The sequence below is a fragment of the Oncorhynchus tshawytscha genome, linkage group LG31 (assembly GCF_018296145.1).
Source record: "Oncorhynchus tshawytscha isolate Ot180627B linkage group LG31, Otsh_v2.0, whole genome shotgun sequence".
Taxonomy (NCBI): domain Eukaryota; kingdom Metazoa; phylum Chordata; class Actinopteri; order Salmoniformes; family Salmonidae; genus Oncorhynchus; species Oncorhynchus tshawytscha.
The window spans coordinates 1020818-1043415 of record NC_056459.1 but is presented as its reverse complement, the minus strand read 5'-3'; the positions used below and the strand labels follow the sequence as shown (position 1 = coordinate 1043415).

The following is a 22598-nucleotide window of genomic DNA, read 5'->3' as shown; positions in this document are numbered from 1 at the left end:
GAAGGCGTGGTCATTACAGGCGCATCAAAGCTGGGACCGAGCTCCTATCTCAAGGCCAGAAGCCTGTTAAAACGTCTTACGCCTAGGCGTCCTGCTAGCGGGACAACTTCCGGTGAAACTGGAGGGCACACAATTCAAATAAATAATTATAAAAATTATGGATATTAAACATTTATGAACATACATATCTTAAATTGGTTAAAAGCTTAAATTCTTACTGCATTGTCCGATTTATGTCTTTGTGCTTGTCTCCACCCCCTCCAGGTGTCGACAAATACTTATTTTCCACCATCATTTGCAAATAAATTCATAAAAAATCCTACATTGTGATTTTCTGGACTTTTTTTCTAATTTTGTCTGTCATAGTTGAAGTGTACCTATGATGAAAATTACAGGCCTCTCTCATCTTTTTAAGTGGGAGAACTTACACAATTGGTGGCTGACTAAATACATTTTTGCCCCACTGTATACTCTATGCAGACACAGAATAAAATAAAAACACAAGAGCCAAGATATGGTTGACATAAAAGTGACATAAAAAGGTTACCACTCCTGAAATCAATCACACACAATGCCTTTCCTGGCCTTAAACACTGGTACCGCTTGAACCTATTGAAAGATGCACAATAGCATAGAGATAGTGGGAGCCCATTAATCAAAAGACTTTAATCAGGAATGACACCTTGGTCTTTTTCTTGTGGGTGGTGGCCACAATGTAACAATTGATGTCAACAATGTAATCACGATTAAGAAGGGAGGTCAGCCATAGAGCCTTTCATATGGAGACTGAAGTGAGGCAGGTACACTTGGTTAAGAATCACAGACCTAGTCTCACACAATGTTCAGTATCAATATGAAAGAGCTACTGGTAAGTCACACGTCACAAAGGCTCTGAAAGGACTTTCATATTATTTTATTCATATTAATTATTATATTATATGATTAGGAGACGACAGATGAGTGCTGCCCTGCCGCTCAATATAATTGACTGTTATCTGCTGCTTTTTATCATTCTTCCCCTCTTATCAGGGACTGATTAAGACCTGTGACCAAAAGTGGGTGCAATTAATGATCAGGTAAAACAGAAAAACAGCAATACTCCTCGTAGGGTCAGATTTGAATACCCCTGATCTATACTGGGGTGGCAGGTAGCCTAGTGGTTAGAGTGCGGGGCCAGTAACTGAAAGGTTGATGGATAAAATCCCTGAGCAGACAAGGTCATAATCTGTTGTTCTGTCCCTGAACAATGCAGTTAAACAACTGTAGGCTTTCATTGTAAACAAGAATTTGTTCTTAATAACTGACTTGCCTAGTTAAATAAAAAAAACAGTATACAGGTGTAGCATGCCAACCTGCTTTATGAAGGCTTCACCATGTGTGGGTGTGGGTGTGCTGATTGTATTGTACTGATGATCAGAGAGCCTCATTGGCTCTTGGGCAGAAGCCGAATAGAATTTAAGGCTGAGCTACAAAGACCCCATCACACCAGTTTTCCAGCTTAGGTAAGAGAATACTGAATTCCAGATAATTGGCATATATTGTTTTGTTATGATACAACCATACCACGGATGATAATTTAAGAATATCCCTTTCATTGACATTGTTTAATGTCCCCATTTCAACACAATTATTACTAATATCAATGTATTTATTTATTATGATTAAATGTTGCTTTTCTATGTTGTGAAATGGGCATTAGTCTCACTTGACTCATCATTGTAGACACAGGCATTGCTGATGAGAGTGTATAGTTGTCCTTTGGGGTGTTAACTGTATTCTCTGGTTTCAGCTATGTGGATGTTACTGTCTAGCTTTGTGGTGCTACTGCTGAGTGGTGAGTCCTGAAAGTCAGGGTTTTGTTGTCCTTTTCTTTTCTTTTTTTTTTACCAACGATAATCCTGAAGAACGTTGGTGTTTACCCATTAATTGTGGGTGGTTACCCATTAAATGACTGGGAGCATACAGTGTTTAGAGTGTGTGATCATCTTTATTTTGTCAATTTGTTTTATTTTTCCAAATGTTAAGAGTAATAAAAACAGAGAAAGGATAGTCTGCAAAGAAATGGAAACCATTGATAAATGTGCTACCGTGAGGTTAATACAAATGAGGTGCCATGCACACAAGACGCATTTAAATCAGTACTACAATAAAATATTGCATATCAAACCACTGTAAAAGGTTATTCCTACAGTGAGACTGATTCAGAAATGATAAATGGTTGCTGAGTATATGTTAGACTGTGTAAAATTGCAATTCTAAACTATATCCATATAATATTCATTATTATCTCTTTTACAGTTCTTATTTGAACAGCAGAACATGAAAATACAGCAATATTGTGCTGTGGGTGACTATTAAATTGCAATCTGATAAGACCTGTGGAATATGGAAAGACTATGGGCTCTATTTGAACAAACCTAATGCAATGGTAAATTTAAGCGCAGGCGGTAGATTTATGCTATTTTTCACTATCACAATTATCAGCGCACTTGCTGGCGTTGGTGCGAAAGGGCTGGGTTTGAATAAATAAACAAGTTGTAGGTGTGTCGAGGCTTGACTCCCCTCACTGACCAATCTGAACATGCACCATGGCTAAATATGTGGTTGCTTCAAGTTGTGTATTTAAGGTCTTTTATGTATTGACTTGGAATCAACTGTAATTCCAAAGTTGGTCTGTTATAGTTTGTTAAATGGCTTACAGACACAAAATAACAAAATGTAGACCTATCTTTACTAAATACCTTAACTTGAACCCATTTGCAGTCCACATTGTTCTACTGTAAGTAATTGCATGGCTTCAATAGCATTCACACGGATATAGGGGTAAGGCATACTGTAAATGGCATTATGGCTGAGCATGAACATGGCAAACATTGTCAAAATGCAATATTAAATTAATTATTGATAAGGCCTAACAAGAGAACAAATATTTTAAATCAAAACAACAACCTGTTTTAAATAGGCTGTCACACTTACAGGCACCATCATTTCTCTCCGTGGGCATATAATATTAAAACAACAACACCTAACCAACATTGCAGTTAAAAAAATACGGATAAGAATAAGATAAGAAAAGTAACAAGCAATTAAAGAGCAGCAGTAAAATAACAATAGCGAGATTATATATTCTCTAAGAGACTAAATTAGTTGAGGTAATTAAGGTAATATGTACATGCAGGTAGAGTTATTAAAGTGACAATGCGTATATAATAACAGAGAGTAGCAGGGGTGTAAAAGAGAGGGTGTGGGGAGTGGACAATGCAAATAGTCTGGGTAGCCATTTGATGAGGTGTTCAGGAGTATATCTTGGGGGTAGAAGCTGTTTAGAAGCCTCTTGGACCTAGACTTGGCAGTCTGGTACTGCTTGCCGTGCGGTAGCAGAGGGAACAGTCTATGACTAGGGTGGCTGGAGTAGTTGACAATTTTTAGGGCCTTCCTCTGACACCGCCTGGTATAGAGGTCCTGAATGACAAGGAAGCTTGGCCCCAGTGATGTACTGGGCCGTTCGCACTGCCCTCTGTAGTGCCTTGCGGTCGGGGCCGAGCAGTTGCCATACCAGGCAGTGATGCAACCATACTCTCGATGGTGAAGCTGTAGAACCTTTTGAGGATCTGAGGACCTATGCCAAATCTTTTCAGTCTCTTGAGGGGAAAAGGTTTTGTCGTGCCCTCTTCACGACTGTCTTTGTGTGCTTGGACCATGTTAGTTTGTTGCTCCACTGCAGCCCCATCGATGAGAATGGGGGCGTGCTCGATCCTCTTTTATCTGTAGTCCACAATCATCTCCTTGGTCTTGATCACGTTGAGGGAGAGGTTGTTGTCCTGGCACCACATAGCTAGGTCTCTGACCTCCTCCCTATAGGCTGTTTCGTCGTTGTCGGTGATCAGGCCAACCACTGTTGTGTCATCTGCAAACTAAATGATGGTGTTGGGGTCGTGACTGGCCATGCAGTCATGAGTGAACAGGGAGTACAGGAGGGGCTGAGCATGCACCCATGAGGTGCTCCTGTGTTGAGGATCAGCGTGGCGGATGTGTTGCTACCTACCCTCACCACCTAGGGGCGGCCCGTCAGGAAGTCCAGGATCCAGTTGCGGAGGGAGGTGTCTTGTCCCAGTGTCTTTAGCTTATTGATGAGCTTTGAGGGCACTATGGTATTGAACTCTGAACTGTAGTCAATGAATAACATTCTCACATAGGTGTTCCTCTTGTCCAGGTGGGAAAGGGCAGTGTGTAGTGCAATAGAGACTGCATCATCTGTGGATGTGTTGGGTTGGTTTGCAAATTGGAGCAGGTCTAGGGTTCCTGGGATAATGGTGTTGATGTGAGCCATGACCAGCCTTTCAAAGCACTTCATGGCTACAGATGTGAGTGCTACGGGTCGGTAGTCATTTAGGTAGGTTACGTTAGTGTTCTTGGGCACAGGCACTATGGTGGTCTTCTTAATACATGTTGGTATTACAGACTCGGACAGGGGAGAGGTTGAAAATATCAGTGAAGACACGTCCTGGCAATCCGTCTGGCCCTGCGGCCTTGTGAATGTTAACCTGTTTAAAGGTCTTACTCACATTGGCTGCAGAGAGCGTGATCACACAGTCTTCCGGAACAGCTGGTGCTCTAATGCATGTTTCAGCGAGCATAGAAATATTTTAGCTCGTCTGGTAGGCTCGTGTCACTGGGCAGCTCATGGCTGTGCTTCCCTTTCAATCAAGTGTATTTATAAAGCCCTTCTTACGTCAGCTGATGTCACAAAGTGCTGTACAGAAACCCAGCCTAAAACCCCAAAAGCAAGCAATGCAGTTGTAGAAGCACGGTGACTAAGAAAACCCCTTAGAAAGGCCAGAACCTAGGAAGAAACCTAGAGAGGAACCAGGCTATGAGGGGTGGCCAGTCCTCTTCTGGCTGTGCCGGGTGGAGATGATAACATAACATGGCCAAGAAGTCCAAATGTTCATAGATGACCAGCAGGTTCAAATAAAAATAATCACAGTGGTTGTAGAGGGTGCAACAGGTCAGCACCTCAGGAGTAAATGTCAGTTGGCTTTTCATAGCTGATCATTCAGAGTATCTCTACCGCTCCTACTGTCTCTAGAGAGTTGAAAACAGCAGGTCTGGGACAAGGTAGCACGTCCGGTGAACAGGTCAGCGTTCCATAGCCGCAGGCAGAACAGTTGAAACTGGAGCTGCAGCACGACCAGGTGGACTGGGGACAGCAAGGAATCATCAGGACAGGTAGTCCTGAGGAATGGTCCTAGGGCTCAGGTCATTCACACAGGACACCGGATAAGACAGAAGAAATACTCCAGATATAACAGACTGACCCTAGCCCCCCAACACATTGCAGCATAAATACTGCAGTATAAATACTGAAGAATGAGACAGGAGGGGTCGGGAGAGACTGTGGACCCGTTCGACGGTACCCCCGGACTGGGCGAAACAGGCAGGATATAACCCCACCCACTTTGCCAAAGCACAGCCCCCACACCACTGGAGGGATATCTTCAACCACCAACTTACTGTCCTGAGACATGGCCGAGTATGGCCCACAAAGATCTCCCCCACGGCACGACCCAAGGGGGGGGCGTCAACCCAGAAAGGTAGGTCACATCAGTGACTCAACCCACTCAAGTGACGCACCCCTCCTAGAGACGGCATGGAAGAGCACCAGTAAGCCTGTGACTCAGCCCCCGTAATAGGCTTTGAGGCAGAGAATCCCAGTGGAGTGAGGGGAACCGGCCAAGCAGAGACAGCAAGGGCGGTTCGTTGCTCCAGTGCCTTGCCGTTCACTTTCACACCCCTGGGCCAGATTACACTCAATCATAGGACCTACTGAAGAGATAAGTCTTCAATAAAGACTTAAAGGTTGAGGCCGAGTCTGCGTCTCTCACATGGATAGGCAGACCGTTCCATAAAAATTGAGCTCTACAAGAGAGCCCTGCCTCCAGCTGTTTGCTTAGACATTGTATGGACAGTAGGAGGCCTGCGTCTTGTGACCGTAGCGTACATGTAGGTATGTACGACAGGACCAAATCGGAAAGATAGGTAGGAGCAAGCCCATGTAATTCTTTGTAGGTTAGCAGTAAAACTTTGAAATCAGCCCTAGCCTTAACAGGAAGTCAGTGTAGAGAGGCTAGCACTGGAGAAATATGATCATATTTTTTGGTTCTAGTCATGATTCCAGCAGCCGTGTTTAGCACTAACTGAAGTTTATTTAGTGCTTTATCCGGGTAGACGGAAAGTAAAGCATTGCAGTAGTCTAACCTAGAAGTGAAAAAAGCATGGATAAATTATTCTGCATCATTTTTAGACATAAAGTTTCAGATTTTTGCAATTTTACGTAGATGGAAAAAGCTGTCCGTGAAACAGTCATGATATGTTCGTCAAAAGAGAGATCAGGGTCCAGATTAACGCCAAGGCCCTTCACAGTTTTATTTGAGACGACTGTACAACCATCAAGATTAATTGTCAGATGCAACAGAAGATCTCTCTGTTTCTTGGGACCTAGAACTAGCATGTCTGTATTGTCCGAGTTTGAAAGTAGAACATTTGCAGCCATCCACTTCCTTATGTCTGAAACACAGGCTTCCAGGGAGGGCAATTTTGGGGCTTCACCATGTTTCATCAAAATGTACAGCTGTGTGTCATCCGAATAGCAGTGTAAGTTAACATTGTTTCCCGAATGACATCACCAAGAGGTAAAATAAATAGTGAAAACAATAGTGGTCCTAAATCGGAGCCTTGAGGAACACCGAAATTTACAGTTGATTTGTCAGAGGACAAACCATCTATAGAGACAAACTGATATCTTTCCGACAGATAAGATCTAAACTAGGCCAGAACTTGTCCGTATAGACTAATTTGGGTTTCCAATCTCTCCAAAAGAATGTGGTGATTGATGGTATCAAAAGCAGCACTAAGGCCTAGGAAAGCGAGGACAGGTGCAGAGCCTTGGTCTGACGCCATTAAAAGGTAATGTACCACCTTTACAAGTGCAGTCTCAGTGCTATGATGTGGTCTAAAACCAGACTGAAGCGTTTCGTACACTGTTTGTCTTCAGGAAGGCAGTGAGTTGCCGTGCAACATTTATTTATTTTTTTGAGAGTAATGGGATTTTCAATATTTATTTATTTATTTTTATTTCACCTTTATTTAACCAGGTAGGCTAGTTGAGAACAAGTTCTCATTTACAACTGCGACCTGGCCAAGATAAAGCATAGCAGTGTGAACAGACAACACAGAGTTACACATGGAGTAAACAATTAACAAGTCAATAACACAGTAGAAAAAAGGATATAGGCCGATAGTTATTTTATATTTTCTGGGTCAAGGTTTGACTTTTTCAAGAGAGGCTTTATATTACTTCCACTTTTAGTGAGTTTGGTACACATCCGGTGGATAGAGAGCCGTTTATTATGTTCAACATAGGAGGGCCAAGCACAGGAAGCAGCTCTTTCAGTAGTTTAGTTGGAATAGGGTCCAGCATGCAGCTTAAAGATTTAGAGGCCATGATTATTTTCATCAATGTGTCAAGAGATATAGTATTAAAAAACCTGAGTGTCTCCCTTGATCCTAGGTCCTGCCAGTTTTGTGCATACTCAGGACACCTGAGCTTTGGAGGAATACGCAGATTTAAAGAGGAGTCCGTGATTTGCTTTGTAACGATCATGATCTTTTTGTCAAATGTATCACTGCTGAAGTGAAAGCCTTCCTCTCTTGGGGAATGTTGCTTTTTAGTTAGCTTTGCGACAGTATCAAAAATACATTTTGAATTGTTCTTATTTTCCTCAATTAAGAAAAATACATGTAGTATTGATCGAGCAGCAGTGAGGGCTCTTCGATACTGCACGTTACGGTCTTTCCAAGCTAGGCGGAAGACTTCTAGTTTGGTGTAGCTCCATTTCCGTTCCAATTTTCTGGAAGCTTGCTTCAGAGCTCGGGTATATTCTGTATACCAGGGAGCTAGTTTCTTATGACAAATGTTTTTTGTTTTTAGGGGTCAGACTGCATCTAGGGTATTACGCAAGGTTAAATTGAGTTCCTCAGTTAGGTGGTTAACTGATTTTTGTACTCTGACGTCCTTGGGTAGATGGAGGGAGTCTGGAAGGGCATCTAGGAATCTTTGGGTTGTCTGAGAATTTATAGCACGGCTTTTGATGATCCTTGGTTGGGGTCTGAGCAGATTATTTGTTGCTATTGCAAATGTAATAAAATGGTGGTCCGATAGTCCAGGATTATGAGGAAAAACAATAAGATCCACAACATTTATTCCACGGGACAAAACTAGGTCCAGAGTATGACTGAGGCAGTGAGTAGGTCCGGAGACATATTGGACAAAATCCACAGAGTCGATGATGGCTCCGAAAGGCTTTTGGACTGGGTCTGTGGACTTTTCCATGGGAATATTAAAATCACCAAAAATTTGAACATTATCTGCCATGACTACAAAGTCTGATAGGAATTCAGGGAACTCAGAGAGGATCGCTGTATATGGCCCAGGAGGCCTGTAAACAGTAACTATAAAAAGTGATTGAGTAGGCTGCATACATTTCATGACTAGAAGCTCAAAAGACGAAAATGCAGTTGTTTATTTTTTGCAAATTTAAATTTGCTATCGTAAATGTTAGCAACCCCTCCGCCTTTGCCGGATGCGCGGAGGATATGGTCACTAGTGTAACCAGGAGGTGTGGCCTCATTTAACACAGTAAATTCATCAGGCTTAAGCCATGTTTCAGTCAGGCCAATCACATCAAGATTATGATCAGTGATTAGTTCATTGACTATTACTGCCTTGGAAGTGAGGGATCTAACATTAAATAGCCCTATTTTGAGATGTGAGATAACACAATCTCTTTCAATAATGACAGGAATGGAGGAGGTCTTTATTCCACTGAGATTGCTAAGGCAAACACCACCGTGTTTAGTTTTGCCCAACCTAGATCGAGGCACAGACACGGTCTCAATGTGTCCAGCTGAGCTGACTACACTGACTGTGCTAGTGGCAGACTCCACTAAGCTGGTAGGCTGGCTAACAGCCTGCTGCCTGGCTTGCACCCTATCTCATTGTGGAGCTAGAGGAGTTAGAGCCCTGTCTATGTTTGTAGATAAGATGTGAGCACCTCTCCAGCTAGGATGGAGTCCGTCACTCCTCAGCAGTCCAGGCTTGGTCCTGTTTGTGAGTGAGTCCCAGAAAGAGGGCCAATTATCTACAAATTCTCATGATTCATTTTAAGTCTAATACTGCGGGTAATGGAGTCGCCAATGACTAGGGTTATCAATCTGTCAGAGCTAATGGTGGGAGGCTTTGGCGTCTCAGACCCCGTAACGGTAGTAGGAGAGACCAAATAAGGCTCGGCCTCTGACTCCGACCAATTTCTTAATGGGGAGAACTGGTTGAAAGTTTCTGTCGTCTGAATGAGCGACACCAGTTGAATATTCCTACAGCATTTCCTTCCAGAAGCAATGAGAAAATTATCCGGCTGCGGGGACTGTGCGAGGAGATTCATACTACTATCTGTACTTATTGGTGGCACAGACGCTGTTTCATCCTTTCTTACACTTAAATTACCCTTGCCTAACGATTGCGTCTGAAGCTGGGCTTGCAGCACAGCTATCCTCGCCATAAGGTGATCTTTCCTCAGTATATTATGAGTACGGCGACTTTAATTAGAAGGCATAATGTTAATGTTATTGCTTAGCTTCGGCTGGTGGAGGTCCTGACAAACCACGTCCAGATAAATCCTCCGGGGTGAAAACGTTGAATGAAAAAAGTCGAGCGAGGGCAAAATAATAATATAAAACGGTAATTAAAAAGTTCAAACCGTAAATTTGGCAGGTAGCAAAGTAAGGTTAACAACAAACCGCACAGCAGCACGTAAACAAGTCTACAAGTTGTGACCGGAAATAGTCTGTAATGGTAGTCTGTAATGATTTGCAAGCCCTGCCACATCTGACTCGCATCAGAACCGGTGTAGTACGACTCGATCTTAGTCCTGTATTGAAGCTTTGCCTGTTTGATGGTTCGTCACAGGGCATAGCGGGATTTCTTATAAGCTTCCGGGTTAGAGTCCAACTCTTTGAAAGCGGCAGCTCTAGCTTTTAGCTCAGTGCGGATGTTGCCTGTGATCCATGGCTTCTGGTTGGGGTATGTTCGTACGGTCGTACGGAGGAATCCCGGAACATATTCCAGTCTGTGCTAGCAAAACAGTCCTGTGGCTTAGCATCTGCTTCATCTGACCACTTTGTTATTGATCTAGTCACTGGTGCTTCCTGCTTTAATTTTTGCTTGTAACCAAGAATCAGGAGGATATAATTGTGGTCAGATTTGCTGAATGGAGGGCGAAGAAGAGCTTTGTATTCATCTCTGTGTGTGCAGTAAAGGTGGTCCAGAGTTTTTTTCCCTCTGGTTGCACATTTAACATGTTGATAGAAATTTGGCAAAAGTGATTTAAGTTTCCTGCGTTAAAGACCCCGGCTTCTAGGAGCGCCGCCTCTGGGTGAGCGTTTTCTTGTGTATAGCTCATTCAATGCTGTCTTAGTGCCAGCCTCTGACTGTGGTGGTATGTAAACTTCAATAAAATATAACAAAATGGAAAAAACGCATTACTTTTTCATGTTTCTAAATATGAAGTATACAGGAACCAATAGCACATTAGGCTACTCTTGTTCTGTGCACAAAAGGGCAGTGTGCGTCACGGCAGGATAAGCTGCGTTTCCACAGTCAAAATTCATACCATAGCCAATTGCGTTACCACTAAAACCAGCTTTTTGTTGGTCTTGAATATCCCTATCAGCTCTGCCTGAAATTAGCACTTGGATCATGTTTTTAAGGACACACCTCAAATATTTCAACACAGCCACTCTGACCTTAAGTGAGCTGATACAGTGCATTCGGAAAGTATTCAGACCCCCAATCAAGCTGTAGAAACATCTCAAGGATGATCAATGGAAACAGGATGCACCTGAGTTCAATTTTGGGTCTCATAGCAAAGGGTCTGAATACATATGTTTTTTCTTTTTAATAAATATGCAATATTTCTAAAAACCTGTTTTTGCTTGGCCATTATGGGGTATTTTGTATAGAAAATAATATGGCTGTAACATAACAAAATGTGGAAAAATCAAGCGGTCTGAATACTTTCCGAATGCAATGTATAAGACAGACAAACCTGGCGTTAGGGCTGGAAAATGCCAGTGAGCCTGTTTTTACATGATGAAATTGCAAACCAATGTACGTTTGACACTAGCGCTGCCTTAACGCCACCCCAGAACAGAGCCCTCTAGATAAAACAAAGGGTATTTGCTATGCTGACACTGATAACTTACAATATAAAATGTGTGTGTTAGGTACATATTAGCCCTGCAAATCCACAATGACAGAGATTGTGTTCTATTGACTATCACAAAAAGTGTTCAGCTGACCAAATCTGTGCCAATGGCATAGTATAAAATGTTGCATAATTGCTACAGCTGAACAAAGGACATACAATTATGGTATCTAGACAGATCAAATCAATTATAGGGATTTTCTGTCCACTTTGAGGAACATAACATTTACCATTAGAGCACTTTGTAGGACTCTGCTCTGCAGGACCAGCTACTGTCCCACCAAAGATAGGCACCTGCTGGGCAATGGGCGACCCCCACTACCGCACGTTCGACGGCCACTACTACAGCTTCATGGGCAACTGCACCTACATCATGACTAAGAACTGCCATGTTGACAAGGACCACCCAGCCTTTGAGGTGCAGGCCAAGAATGTGGAGGATCCTGCAAACTCGCAGCTTACCTCAGTGGGAATGGTCACCGTCAAGGTTTACGGAGTCAACATTGACATTGTCAACTCTGAATTTGGTCTTGTCCGGGTGAGTGGAGTCACAAGTTTTCTATCTGTGTTATCTGTTCAACAATTCTTGTCTTTGTTTGGTGTATATGGGTGTACTGTATCTGCAAGTACCGTGTGTAAATTCTTTTTCTAATGTGGTTTGATTTCCTTGCAGGTTAACTTCCAGTTGTGGAATCTTCCCATCAGCTTAGACAATGGCAAATTGAAACTCTCCCAGAGTGGATTCTCAGTTGTCCTGGAGACAGACTTTGGTCTGATGGTGCAGTATGATTGGCTGAAGTACCTGGTGGTGACTATGCCCAGGAGCCTGGCAGGCAAGGTGTGTGGCATGTGCGGCAACTTTAATGGCAAACAGGATGACGAACTCACCACTCCCAGTGGCTCCCTTGCCAGTAATGTTGTGGCCCTAGGCAAGAGCTGGAGGGTATCAGACAAGGGAGGTGATGCCTACTGCAGAGATGAGTGCACAGGCCAATGTGAGAACTGTGAGAGCGGCTTGGTTAAGCACTTAGAAAGGGAGATCTTTTGCACCTTTCTCACAGAGATAATGAATGGACCCTTCAAAAACTGCAATGCCGCCATTGACTACAAGATCTTCCAGGAGAACTGCTTGTATGACCTTTGTCGTGGCGAGATCATGAAGACGTACATGTGTGACACCCTGCAGGTGTACACCGATGCCTGCCAGAGGGCTGGAATCAGAGTGTACAACTGGAGGGGCATTGCCCATTGCCGTGAGTGACTTGCAAAGACAACTGATCATTTTCAGGAGGATTCGAGCATAAAGGACTGCAAATACTTTATTTCCCATTTCAAATGTTGTAAAACTGAGTGTGGTTTGTGGTCTTTTCCCCCAGCCAAGCCTGAATGCCCAGAGCACAGTCACTATGAGTTCTGTGGAAGCGCCTGCCCTGCCACCTGTGAAGACCCAAATTCTCCCTCAAAATGCAAAGCCAGCTGTGTGGAGGCCTGTATCTGTGACGAGGGCCACCTGCGCAGTGGGAACAAGTGTGTGCCGAAGTCCCAATGTGGCTGCCAGTACAAAGGCCACTATGTCGAAGCCGGAACATCTTTCTGGGGGGATGAGAGCTGTACCAAACGCTGTAACTGCAGCTCCACTGGTGGGAGTGTTGAGAGCCAGGTGGCCAGTTGTCCACTTGGACAGCAGTGCAAGGTTGTTGATGGCATAAGAGGCTGTTACCCTACAACCTTTTCCTCATGCATGGTGTCTGGTGATCCACATTACCACACCTTCGATGGACAACTCTACAACTTCCAGGGCACCTGTGTATATCAGATGGCTAGTGTCTGCTCCAATGACACCAGCCTGGAGCACTTTAGTGTTGCCATACAGAACGATGGACGAGATAAAAAGGTGGGGTCCATCACCAAGCTGGTAGAGGTCAAGGTCTATGGGTACACGATTGTCATCAGCAAAGAGCACCCAGGATTTGTGATGGTAAGAAATTACTTGTAATAAAAATCGCATAGTTTTGATTACAATGCCGTCAGAAAATACTCATACCCTTTCATTTATTCCACATTGATTAAATAGTGTACCCCATAATGACAAAGTGAAAACATGTTTTCAGAATGGATTGCAAATTTCTTCAAAATTAAGTACAGAAATATCTGATTTACATAAGTATTCACATGCGTGAGTCACATGTTAGAATTACCATTGGCAGCGATTACAGTCGTGAGTATTTCTGGGTAAGTCTCTAAGAGCTTTGCACACCTGATTGTACAATAATTGCAATAATATTTTTTGAAATTCTTCATGCTCTGTCAAATTGGATGTTGAGCATTGCTAGACAGCCATTTTCAAGTCTTGCTATAGATTTTGAAGTCGATATAAGTCCAAACTGTAACTAAGCCACTCAGGAACATTCAATATTGCCTTGGTAAGCAACTCCAATATAAATTCAGCAAAAAAAGAAACGTCCCTTTTTCAGGACCCTGTCTTTCAAAGATAATTCGTAAAAATCCAAATAACTTCACAGATCTTCATTGTAAAGGGTTTAAATACTGTTTCCCGTGCTTGTTCAATGAACCATAAACAATGAATGAACATGCACCTGTGGAAAGGTTGTTAAGACACTAACAGCTTACAGATGGTAGGAAATTAAGGTCACAGTTGTGAAAGCTTAGGACACTAAAGAGGCCTTTCTACTGACTCTGAAAAACACCAAAAGAAAGATGCCCAGGGTCCCTGCTCATCTGCGTGAACGTGCCTTAGGCATGCTGCAAGGAGGCATGAGGATTGCAGAACGTTGCCAGGGCAATAAATTGCAATGTCCGTACTGTGACATGCCTAAGACAGCGCTACAAGGAAACAGGACGGACAGTTGATCGTCCTCGCAGTGGCAGACCACGTGAAACAACACCTGCACAGGATCGGTACATCCGAACATCACACCTGCTGGACAGGTACAGGATGGCAACAACAACTGCCCGAGTTACACTAGAAATGCACAATCCCTCCATCAGTGCTCAGACTGTCCGCAATAGGAGAGAGGCTGGACTGAGGGTTGTAGGCCTGTTGTAAGGCAGGTGGCCAGGGCAATAACCGGCATTAACATCGCCTATGGGCACACCGTTGCTGGACCAGACAGGACTGGCAAAAGTGCTTTTCACTGACGAGTCACAGTTTTGTCTCACAAGGGGTGATGGTCGGATTCGCATTTATCGTCAAAGTAATGAGCGTTACACCGAGGCCTGTACTCTGGAGTGGGATGGATTTGGAGGTGGAGGGTCCGTCATGGTCTGGGCTGGTGTGTCACAGCATCATCGGACTGAGCTTGTTGTCATTGCAGGCAATCTCAATGCTGTGCGTTACAGGGAAGACATCATCCTCCCTCATTTGGTACCCTTCCTGCAGGTTCGTCCTGACATGACCCTCTAGCATGACAATGCCACCAGCCATACTGCTAGTTCTGTGTGTGATTTCCTGCAAGACAGGAATGTCAGTGTTCTGCCATGGCCAGCGAAGATCCCATTGAGCACGTCTGGGACCTGTTGGATCGGAGGGTGAGGGCTAGGGCCATTCCCCCCAGAAGTGTCTGAAAACTTGCAGGTTCCTTGGTGGAAGAGTGGGGTAACAGCTATAACTGGCAAATCTGATGCAGTCCATAAGGAAGAGATGCACTGCAGTAATTAATGCAGCTGGTGGCCACAACAGATACTGACTGTCACTTTTGATTTAGACTCCCCCTTTTTTCAGGGACACATTGTTCCATTTATGTTAGTCACATGTCTGTGGAACTTGTTCAGTTTATGTCTCAGTTGTTGAATCTTGTTATGTTCATACAAATATATACACGTTAAGTTTACTGAAAATAAATGCAGTTGACAGTGAGAGGACGTTTATTTTTTTGCTGAGTTTATATTTGGCCTTGTGTTTTAGGTTATTGTCCTGCTGAAAGGTGAATTTGTCTCCCAGGGTCTATTGAAAAGCAGACTGAACCAGGTTTTCTATGATTTTGGCCTAGCGCAGCTCTATTCTGTTTTTTTAATATAAAAAACTCGCTAGTCCTTGCAGATGAAAAGCATACCCATATGATGCCGTCACCACCATGCTTGAAAATATGAAGTATCCGTACCAAATATCAATGATGTGTTGTGTTGGATTTGCCTCAAACAAAACACTTTGTTTTCAGGGTATTAAGTTAATTTCTTAGGCTTAGGCTTCTTTCTTTTCACTCTGTCAATTAGGTTAGTATTGTGAAGTACTGTAACTACAATGCTGTTGATCCCTCCTTAGTTGTCTCCTATCACAGCATGTTTAACCTCTACAAGGGTCCACAGGAAAAGTTCTGACACTTCATCTAAAAATAACAGTTCAATTATTTCGCACACAATATGTTAATTCAAGTTTATAAGGGTTTACACTCAATTACAGAAAGGCAGGCCCTATTTGTCTATCATTCCTCCCTACCGTGCCATGTTACAGATAATTGTATGCGCGGGGTAGAGATAAGGTAGTCTTTCAAGAATCATGTTAAAACATTCCATATGTTAGCTTAGTAGAAGCCTTTTAGAGGTTAAACACTATTATTTCACTATCTGTGAAACTTAGTGGCGCAGAGGTCTAAGGCACTGCACCTCAGTGCTAGAGGTGTCACTACAGACCCTGGTTCAATTCCAGGCTGTATCACAACTGCCTGTGATAGGGAGTCCCATAGGGCGGTTCACAATTGGCCCAGTGTTGTCTGGGTTTGGCCAGTGTAGGCAGTCATTGTAAATAAGAATTTGTTCTTAACTGACTTGCCTAGTTAAATAAAAAGTATTGATTTAATCCATTTTAAATTCAGGCTGTAACACAACAAAATGTGGAAAAGTCAAGGGGTGTGAATACTTTTTGAAGGCACTGTATATGTTAAAAAGGTCAACACTGAGGTTAACTGAACCATTCCTCTACTTTTTTGTTTCCTTCAAAGGTGAATGGTGAACTTGTGAATCTTCCTGTAAAACTCAATAAACTGCACATATACAAGAGCGGTTGGTTTGCTGTGATCAAAACTGACTTTGGGGTGGAAGTGTCCTATGACTGGAACAGCATAGCGACAGTCACCGTCCCCAACACTTATGCAAATGCAATGTGCGGCCTGTGTGGCAACTACAACCACAATCCAAACGACGACATGCAGATGAAGGATGGAAAGCAGGCTGCCACTGCAGAGGAGTTCGGTCAGAGCTGGATAATAACAAAGATCCCTGGTTGTGTGAACGGCTGCAAAGGCCCCTGTCCTGACTGTAGCATCGCCCAGAGGGATCAGTACATGACAAACAAGTACTGTGGCCTCATCAGTGACCCAACAGGCCCCTTTCGTGACTGTCACTCCAAGGTGGAACCCATGGGTTTCGTTCAAGACTGTCTGTATGATGTCTGTCTGTACCAGGGAAACAGGAACATGCAGTGCAATACCCTAACTGCCTACACAGCTGCCTGCCAGGATAAAGGGGTCATGGTCTACTCCTGGAGGTCAGATCAATTCTGTGGTATGGATGTTTATTTGATTTTTAAAAAATTTTGGGACAAATTACATGTCAGGTAATTTAGATGGTGACTATGCATTTACATTTTGCAATTGTCAATTCTCGTAGATGCCCAGTGCCCTGCGAACAGCCACTATAGGCTTTGTGCCCCGGGCTGTTCAGCCACATGTCAGAGCCTGTCAGCACCCACTGGCTGTGAAGCTCTGTGCAAAGAGGAATGTGCCTGTGATACTGGCTTCCTTCTCAGCGGAGACCAATGTGTTCATCTCTCCCAGTGTGGTTGTCTTCACGAAGGAAGATACTACAAAAATGGACAAGTCTTCTACCCCAATGGACTCTGTCAGCAAGAATGCACATGCAATGGCACGGTAGGGATGATGAATGACAGAAAAATAGGACCTACCTTTCTGTAATTGAGTGTAAACCCTTATAAACTTGTATTAACATCTTGTGTACAAAATAATGGAACTGTTATTTTTAGATGAAGTGTCAGAGCTTTTCCTGTGGACCCAATGAGAAGTGTGAGGTGAAGAACGGCGTCAGGGCTTGCCAGCCTGTTGGAAAAGGAGTTTGTTCCATCTCAGGCGACCCACATTACAACACCTTTGACAACAACACCTATGACTTCCAAGGCACCTGCACCTACACTGCAGCTCAAGGCTGCCATCTGGAAGGCACACACCTCAACCCCTTCTCTGTGGTGGTGGAGAACGAGAAGTGGTATGCTATGTCATCAGCTCCAAAAGTGTCGGTTGCCAAGCTTTTAGCTGTAGAAGTCTATGGTAACATTCTAATTCTACGCAGGAACCAAATCGGATTGATCATGGTATGTATATGATTTTTTTAAAATCAAATCAAATTTTATTTGTCACATACACATGGTTAGCAGATGTTAATGCGAGTGTAGCGAAATGCTTGTGCTTCTAGTTCCGACAATGCAGTAATAATCCAACAAGTAATCTAACTAACAATTCCAAAAAAAACTACTGTCTTATACACAGTGTAAGGGGATAAAGAATATGTACATAAGGATATATGAATGAGAGATGGTACAGAGCAGCATAGGCAAGATACAGTAGATGGTATCGAGTACAGTATATACATATGAGATGAGTATGTAAACAAAGTGGCATAGTTAAAGTGGCTAGTGATACATGTATTACATAAGGATGCAGTAGATGATATAGAGTACAGTATATACGTATACATATGAGATGAATGTAAACATTATATTAGGTAGTATTGTTTAAAGTGGCTAGTGATATATTTTACTATTTTACTATATTTTAATCATGTGTCTGTGTTCCGTTAATGATCTTAAAAAATAAAAATTGTCATTCATATTGATGACTGACACATCCATACAAAAAAAAACACAACATGTCTTCCCCAGGTGAACGGCATCCTGACTAACCTCCCATTGAGCTTACACAACGGTGCAGTGCAGATTTATCAGGATGGCTCGAATTATGTCATATTGACAGACTTCGGCCTAAGAGTTACCTATGACCTTGTGTACCACGTCACCGTCACTGTCCCTGGCAACTACAGAGGCAAGACCTGTGGTCTGTGTGGCAATTTCAATGGTAACAAGAATGATGAGTTCCTGTTACCTGGTGGACAGATGGCCAAACACGTCAACTCTTTTGGGGCGGCCTGGAAGGTCAGCATGCCTGGGGTGGTGTGTGAGGACGGTTGCAGCGGAGACTTCTGTCCAAAGTGTAACTCTAAGAAGAAAGCCGTGTTTGGTGCTGACTGTGTTATCATTACGGATCCTAAAGGACCCTTTGCCGCCTGCCACCATGAGATAGACCCAGCCTCTTACTTCAGAGACTGCCTCTTTGATGTCTGTATGGCTGAGGGAGATCCAAAAATGCTTTGCCGCAGTGTTGCTGCTTACATGTTAGACTGTCAGGACTTTGGTGTAAAGATCGAAAGCTGGAGATCACCAACCTTTTGCCGTGAGTAGTTTAGGTTTTTTTCTAACACTAGACCAATTTTTCTATAACTCTCTCAGGCTGGTCTCATAGAGTAGACGTAACGTAGTAAAGGAAAATCCAGGACACTCTTGCAACTTTTCAGTTACTAGTGCAACGCTCTAACCACTAGGCTACCTGCCGCCCCAACCATACAAAACAAAAGGACGGTGGTTGGTTGGGTTAGATGGGTGGGCGTATAACGCGAACGTCCAGCATGCATGTTCTTGTTGGAGTTCGTTCCCTGTTCCTTGTCAATCATTGGCTCATTGGTGAAATTAGCATTCTGACAATATCTTTAATTAAATAATTCAAAAACCTTTATTAATGCAATTGCAGACAGAAGTTAACAGGAACATAGCACGCATGTTTCCGAGTAAGTTCTGCAAAATAGAAAAGGTCCCAAGTTGCTTTTATCATGCTTGTAGTCAACCCCCTGTGATGTAACTGCCTACGTCATTACCTTCTACTCATGAGACCAAAACCATGCCCACACATAAACAAGAGTTTTAGTGTTATCTAAAAGCTTAGCAGTAAATGTCCAAGTTGATTTATAGTGGAATGTCTGACTAGTCTCTTATCGCTTACACTCCCCTGCAGAGTTCTGTCTTAACAGTCACACATTTCTTAGACAGTTTCTTTATAAGAGGCAGAGATTAGAAAAGACTGTGGAACAATATTAAACCTTATATATATATATATATATAATCTTATAACCCCTCCCCTTCTATTAATACAACATAAGCATATTAAATTATTATAATACATCAAACATTTGGTACAGCCCCTATCAGGACCCCAAGGTGAACCCCTGACATTCTCATCACAGAAAACTTTTGCATTTTAGCTAATTAGCAACTTTGCAATTACTTACTACTTTTCAGCTACTTTGCAACTACTTAGCATGTTAGCTAACCCTTCCCCTAACCTTAACCCTTTAACCTAACTCCTAGCCCTAACTTTAACCCCTATCCCTAACCCCTAGTTAAGCTAACATTAGCCACCTAGCTAACCTTAGCCATGGCAAATTGGAATTTGTAACATATCATATGTATTGCAAATTCTTAACATAATGTATGAATTGCAGTTCGCAAAATATCATGCGAATTGTAACTCGTAACATATCATACGAAATGGGTGGTGGACATCCACAAATGAATTACATACCATACCAAACGTACTAAATTTGAGTGTCCCTTATTTTCGTTTACTATGTTACGTCTACCCGAGTCCAGATTGACTCTGCAAATCAGTCCAACATAACTTTATTTTGGGTTTCACGTTCGGATAACCTAATATTTAAAGTCATAACTAAAAGTAATGTTCATGCAAAAGGACTAAACAATAGTTATTTTCTCATATGTCCACAGCATTCTCCTGTCCTGCCAACAGCCACTACCAAACCTGTGCTGAAACCTGTGCAACTCCATGTCCCGGCCTATCTGACACCATCAACTGTCCCACCACCTGTGTTGAGGGATGTGCCTGCGACAAAGACTTCTACTTCAATGGTACTGGCTGTGTTAGCTGGGACCAGTGCAGCTGCTATACTGGTGGACACACCCTTAAGGTAGGGGCACTGCAAGCTGGATACTAAAAGCATACTTTAAGCATTATTTGAAATATGTGAAAAATGATTTGATATTTTCAGCTGAAACTGAACCTGGCCATGAAATTAAGAGCTATGTATTTTGGAGAGCTGTCTGTGACTCAAATTTGGATGTGTAAAAGTTTCACTAATATGTGTCTGGGATGTTTTTAGATAGGGGAATCCCTGATTTCAGACAACTGCTTTGCGGTCCACATCTGCCAAAAATCTGGAGTTGTTCTGTCACAGTCTATGGTGTGCCAGAGTGAAGAGAGCTGTCAGGTCAAGGATGGTCTACGGGGATGTTATCCTATCCCATCACTTAATGCAGGGGTACATGACTGAGTAAGTAGCCTCTGACTTCCCCCATTGGTGAGCCACTTCACCATAATGTCATATGATTGTGAACCTAACCATCAATATATGAGACTGTGTGTCAAATAATGGTGTTTGTAGGGTATTGGACTTGAACCCTGTGATTTTAACTTAATGAGGATTTGAAAGTTAAAGTCCACAGTGTCTTTTGAAAACATAACAGCAGGTGTTAGCATTCATTCTTACATGATAGGTTCCAGTGGAGAAGGAAATGATATGCACTCAAAACATCTCTCCCCTTCTCTTTTACAGTGATATGTGAGACAACTGAAGGACATTCTGCTATTGGAGAATCCCAGCAAAAATACATATTCCTTATATCCCTATGATCATTCGTCAATGATTTGTAACAAACAGTAATTCAAATAATTTAGAAGGAATGCCATAAATACATTTAGAAGGAATGCCATCAATACATTTAGAAGGAATGCCATCAATACATTTAGAAGGAATGCCATTTTCTGCCAAACCCTAGCCTCATATTTTTAAAACAATTCCAGAAAGTGATTTGGAATGGTCAAATCATTTCAATGGTAATCAAGTCAACCAAATGCTTATCTCATTATAGGTTAGAAATTAGATGTTAAATATTTACTATGTAATAGAAAGGGCTCCCGAGTGGCGCAGTCACCACAGACCCTGGTTCAATTCCAGGCTGTATCACTACCGGCCGTAATTGGGAGTCCCATAGGGTGGTGCACAATTGGCCCAGCTTCGTCCGGGTTAGGGTTTGGCCGGGATAGGCCATCATTGTAAATAAGAAATTGTTTTTAACTGACTTGCCTAGTTAAATAAAGGTAAAAAAAGAAAAATATATATTATCTCCATGTAATTTGCTATCTAAATTATACTGAAAAGTATCGTTCCGAATATGCATTCTTGTTAATAAAAAATACAATGAAATATCCATTCATAAACATGTACAGTGCATTCAGAAAGTATTCAGACCCCTTCCCCTTTTCCACATTTTGTTACGTTACAGCCTTATTCTAAAATTGATTAAATATTTTCTCATCAATCAACACACAATACCCCATAACGACAAAGAAAAAAGGTTTTTAGAAATGTTTGCAAATTTATAAATTATACACTACCATTCAAAAGTTTGGGGTCATATATAAATGTTTTTTTTTTTGTCCAAACACTAGTCTCAACCTCAACAGCAAAGAGGTAACTCCGGGATGCTGACCTTCCAGGCAGAGTTGCAAAGAAAACAGCCATATCTCAGACTGGCCAATAAAAAGAAAAGATTAAGATGGGCAATAGAACAGAGACACTGGACAGAGGAACTCTGCCTAGAAGGCCAGCATCCCGGAGTCGCCTCTTCACTGTTGACGTTGAGACTAGTGTTTTGCAGGTACTATTTAATGAAGCTGCCAGTTGAGGACTTGTGAGGCGTCTGTTTCTCAAACTAGACACTAATGTACTTGTCCTCTTGCTCAGTTGTGCAGCGGGGCCTCCCACTCCTCTTCCTATTCTGGTTAGAGACAGTTTGCGCTGTTCTGTGAAGGGAGTAGTACAGAGCGTTGTATGAGATCTTCAGTTTCTTGGCAATTTCCCGCATGGAATTGCATTCATTTCTCAGAACAAAAATAGACTAACGAGTTTCAGAAGAAAGTTCTTTGTTTCTGGCCATTTTGAGCCTGTATTCAAACCCACAAATGTTGATGCTCCAGATACTCAACTAGCCTAAACAAGGCCAGTTGTATTTTTTCTTTAATAAGCACAACAGTTTTCAGCTGTGCTAACATGATTGCAAAAGGGTTTTCTAATGATCAAATAGTGTTTTAAAATGATAAACTTGGATTAGCTAACAAAACA

The 22598-nt window shown here is 42.5% G+C and overlaps 1 protein-coding gene across 1 annotated transcript; it reads left to right on the top strand.

Annotated features, from left to right (window-relative positions):
- Positions 1-1453: 1453 nt before the first annotated feature.
- LOC112230011 (IgGFc-binding protein) lies at positions 1454-21314 on the top strand. Its single transcript, XM_024396228.1, has 12 exons — positions 1454-1502; positions 1790-1834; positions 11570-11859; positions 11995-12574; positions 12698-13299; positions 16280-16841; positions 16947-17206; positions 17320-17664; positions 18232-18799; positions 20185-20384; positions 20577-20747; positions 21030-21314. Exons 2-11 carry the CDS (start codon positions 1792-1794, stop codon positions 20745-20747), a joined length of 3621 nt encoding a protein of 1206 aa, XP_024251996.1. The 5' UTR covers positions 1454-1502; positions 1790-1791; the 3' UTR covers positions 21030-21314.
- Positions 21315-22598: the final 1284 nt, after the last annotated feature.